The sequence below is a fragment of the Nematolebias whitei genome, chromosome 17 (genome assembly GCF_014905685.2).
Source record: "Nematolebias whitei isolate Nwh7 chromosome 17, NemWhi1, whole genome shotgun sequence".
Lineage (NCBI taxonomy): Eukaryota > Metazoa > Chordata > Actinopteri > Cyprinodontiformes > Rivulidae > Nematolebias > Nematolebias whitei.
In genome coordinates, this window is record NC_056514.1 from 41725826 (window position 1) to 41730001 (window position 4176).

A 4176-nucleotide genomic window follows, 5' to 3' on the forward strand; every position below is an offset into this window, starting at 1 on the left:
CTGTTATTACTTATCCTAATTATAAGAAAATAAAGATCTGAAGAACCTACAGCTGTCCTGTGGTTTTTGTCTGGTTCAGTCTGAGTTTAAAGGGTTAAACATCTGAGACCCAGTCTGCTGAAGATTACCAAACTGAAGAAAAATGTCCTCATTAAGACGTCCTCTGTCCACAGGAACCCTGCTGTGTGACACATCACACTGTCACCATCATGACCTCAGCTTGGACTTTCCATGGGACAGCTGTCCAGATGTGGTGGGTCAGTAAGCTCATGAATGAGGTGTCCCCTGGGAGTGTGACCACGTTCAACCACGTCTCACTCCTGTTGACGTGGACCCCCCATGAATGTGAACGGGGACAGAACATGAGTACTGCAGAACTTGTGTCCACTGAGAGTGAAGACACCATATCATGATGCTGCCACTGCCGTGTTTACTAGCTGGAATCAAACCCATCCCTCTGCATCCTGCTGCTTATAGGAACTCCATGACTAACTTTGGTGTATGAAGAAGATTCATTATTTACATTTACAAACTGGAATCTATCAGATAGATATGATTTAAACCATTTTAGAGCTGTTCCTGTAATCCCAACATCATATTCAAGCCTCTGTAGTAAAATATTGTGATCAACTGGATCAAATGCAGCACTGAGGTCTAACAGGACCAGTAGAGACACCAGTCCATTGTCTGAGACCATGAGAATATCATTAGTTACTTTTACTAGTGCCGATTCACTTCTGTGGTGAGTCTAAACTCCGACTGAAACTCTTCAGATTATTTCTTTACAGATTATCATACAATTGAAATTCTTAGAATTTTGTTCTGAAAATCCAAATTATGTTTTACCTCATTTAGTTTATCCTCACAGAAAACTTAAAAATAAAATTTTAAATTCAATTTTTAGATTACCATCAGGACCCTGAATGCATCACGCTGGTTGTTTCTGATGCTGAGCTTACTCTGAACACACCACACCGTTTCAGATGAGGTGACCCTGAACGCACCATGGTGGTTGTTTCCGATACTGAGGTGACCCTAAATGCATCACGCTGGTTGTTTCTAATGCTGAGGTGACTCTGAACACACCACACCATTTCAGATGAGGTGACCCTGAACGCACCACGGTGGTTGTTTCCGATACTGAGGTGACCCTAAATGCACCAAACTGGTTGTTTGTAATGCTGAGGTGACTCTGAACACACCACACCATTTCAGATGAGGTGACCCTGAATGCACCACGGTGGTTGTTTTGTTCACCCAGGATCAGGTCTGGGTTATTTGACTGAAACCCTTCGGTTCTACTCCTCTGGTTCCTGACCCAACACGCTGGTTCTGTTTTACGTTCTTTATTAAAGACACGACATAAAAACAAACGGTCAAACTGAAATGTGTACAGTGGCGCCTTGGTGGTGGGACGTCTGTGATGTCACTTCCTGCAGGTTTTGGAGCGCAGCTGCCTCTTGATGATCAAGTGATCGCTCTCCTTGTCCTCCTCCACTCCTTCAGACGTCTGACAGGAAACAGAAAGACAAGTTACAGCCCACACCCCCAAAGGTCCACACAAAGACCAGAAGACCTGCGTCTCACTGTGTGCGGAGAGTCCAGGAGCAGGGACGAGACGCTGACCAGCTTCTTCTTTCCTCTTCGGGGTTTGGTTACCGCGGTGACGGCCTCCTCCTTCGTGCAGCGAAGGGGGCCGGTTTCAGCTGCAGAGACAAAAGACAAGTGTTTGTCCACATCAATCAGACAACCGGTAACCATGGTTACCATGGACACAGGTTGTTAATCAGAGCAGAGACAACAATCCAAGTCCATCAATAAAAACATTTTATTTCTGTTGATCATGATTTCTGGTGAAACTGTCCCTCTGAGGACAGAAACAGTCCTGCAGCCACAGAAGCCTCTGCTGACCATCCAGAACCAGAACCAGAACCAGAACCAGAACCAGAACCCTGGATTGTTCAGAATCACTCACCTTGACTACTCAGGCCTGAGGGAACGTTACAGACCAGTTCTTCAATCGTTTGCAGAGCTCCGTCTTCCTGATCCTACACCACAGAAGAAGAGGCACAGACAGGAAGTCCATCAGCTGACAGACAGACAGACAGACAGACAGGAAGTCCATCAGCTGACCGACAGACAGACAGGAAGTCCATCAGCTGACAGACAGACAGACAGGAAGTCCATCAGCTGACTGACAGACAGACAGGAAGTCCATCAGCTGACAGATGGACAGACAGGAAGTCCATCAGCTGACAGACAGACAGGAAGTCCATCAGCTGACAGACGGACAGACAGGAAGTCCATCAGCTGACAGACGGACAGACAGGAAGTCCATCAGCTGACAGACAGACAGAAAGTCCATCAGCTGGCAGACAGACAGACAGGAGGTCCATCAGCTGACTGACAGACAGACAGGAAGTCCATCAGCTGACAGACGGACAGACAGGAAGTCCATCAGCTGACTGACAGACAGACAGGAAGTCCATCAGCTGACAGACAGACAGACAGACAGGAAGTCCATCAGCTGACTGACAGACAGACAGGAAGTCCATCAGCTGACTGACAGACAGACAGGAAGTCCATCAACTGACTGACAGACAGACAGGAAGTCCATCAACTGACTGACAGACAGACAGGAAGTCCATCAGCTGACAGACGGACAGACAGGAAGTCCATCAGCTGACAGACAGACAGGAAGTCCATCAGCTGACAGACAGACAGACAGGAGGTCCATCAGCTGACTGACAGACAGACAGGAAGTCCATCAGCTGAGACAAACAGACAGGAGGTCCATCAGCTGACAGACAGACAGACATTCCATCAGCTGACAGACGGACAGACAGGAAGTCCATCAGCTGACAGACAGACAGGAAGTCCATCAGCTGACAGACAGACAGGAAGTCCATCAGCTGAGACAGACAGGAAGTCCATCAGCTGAGACAGACAGGAGGTCCATCAGCTGACAGACAGACAGACAGACAGTCCATCAGCTGACAGACAGACAGGAAGTCCATCAGCTGAGACTCCTCACCGGTCTGTTTTCTTTGTTCTTCTTCTTCTTTACATTGAAAACTACATCCTGAAACAAAACAACAAAGACCCAAGTCATCCTGCAGCAGGTTCTGACCCACAACCTGCAGCAGGTTCTGACCCACAACCTGCAGCAGGTTCTGACCCACCACCCGCTCCAGCACTCAACCAGACCTCCAGCTCGCTGCTCCTTCTCTTCCTGCTCAGAACTTTGGGGACTCTCCTGGACATCAGAGGAGATGCAGAGAGGTCCTGATGGGAGAAGAAGAGGAGTTTGAGTGAGGAGCATCATCTCTGAGTGTCCTGGACAGGACTCACATTCACCTGTACATCTCCCTTCATGCATCTCTCCTCCTCTTTCCCTCGCAGCCTCCTCCCCCTCCTCTCCTTCACCACACGGTTCTCCTTCTCCTCGCTCATCAGCTGCTTCTCCTTCAGATGCTGCATCTCTGTGAGGAAACATCAGCGTCAGCACCCAAAACTTTTATTTTGAAAACTAAACAAAACTGGTTTCCTGTGCACGGTGCCTCAGCTGGTAGAGCTGCTGCATTTCAGCAAGAAGGTTGCCTGATCAAATCCTGGCCGGGACCTTTCTGAGTGGAGTCTGCATGTTCTCTCCGTGCATGTGTGGGTTTTCTCCGGTTTCCTCCCACACACCAAAAACATGTCTGACTGGTAACTCTAAATTGTCCCTAGGTGTCCCTGTGGTGGACTGGAGACGTGTCCAGGTGTCCCCCATGTCTCACAGTGATGGCTTGATTTATTTGTCATATGCAAAATCAACACAAGTTCAACAACGCAATGAAATGCTTAGAACGACAAGAACTGTCTCGACTTACCAATTAAAAAAAAAAGAAATACCAAAGTTTGCAGCAAAAATACTAAAGAATACTACTAAAATACTAAAAACAAAACAAAAAAAAACTACTAAAATAAAAAAATACTACTAAAATACTAAAACGTAGTAAAAAATACTAGTAAAAACACTAAAACATGACACCAAAAGTTGAAAAAGAAAAAACATCTACAGCAGGTCTATTCAACTGGTGGCCGCAGGTCATTTCTGGCCCACAGGCAACTTCAATCCGGCACACTTCATGAAACAAAACAATAATAAATAAATAAATAAAAAAAAAAAAAAAA

At 46.5% G+C, this 4176-nt stretch overlaps 1 protein-coding gene across 1 annotated transcript in view; it reads right to left on the minus strand.

Moving 5' to 3' along the window:
• Positions 1-1426: 1426 nt before the first annotated feature.
• The window catches only part of LOC119423582 (kinesin-like protein KIF20B), a 32793-nt gene continuing 30043 nt past the window's right edge, over positions 1427-4176 (minus strand). Inside the window, 5 exon segments of the mRNA XM_037690980.1 lie at positions 1427-1510; positions 1588-1706; positions 1976-2089; positions 3183-3285; positions 3352-3482. Of these exon segments, the coding sequence (XP_037546908.1) occupies positions 1427-1510; positions 1588-1706; positions 1976-2089; positions 3183-3285; positions 3352-3482 (551 nt within the window).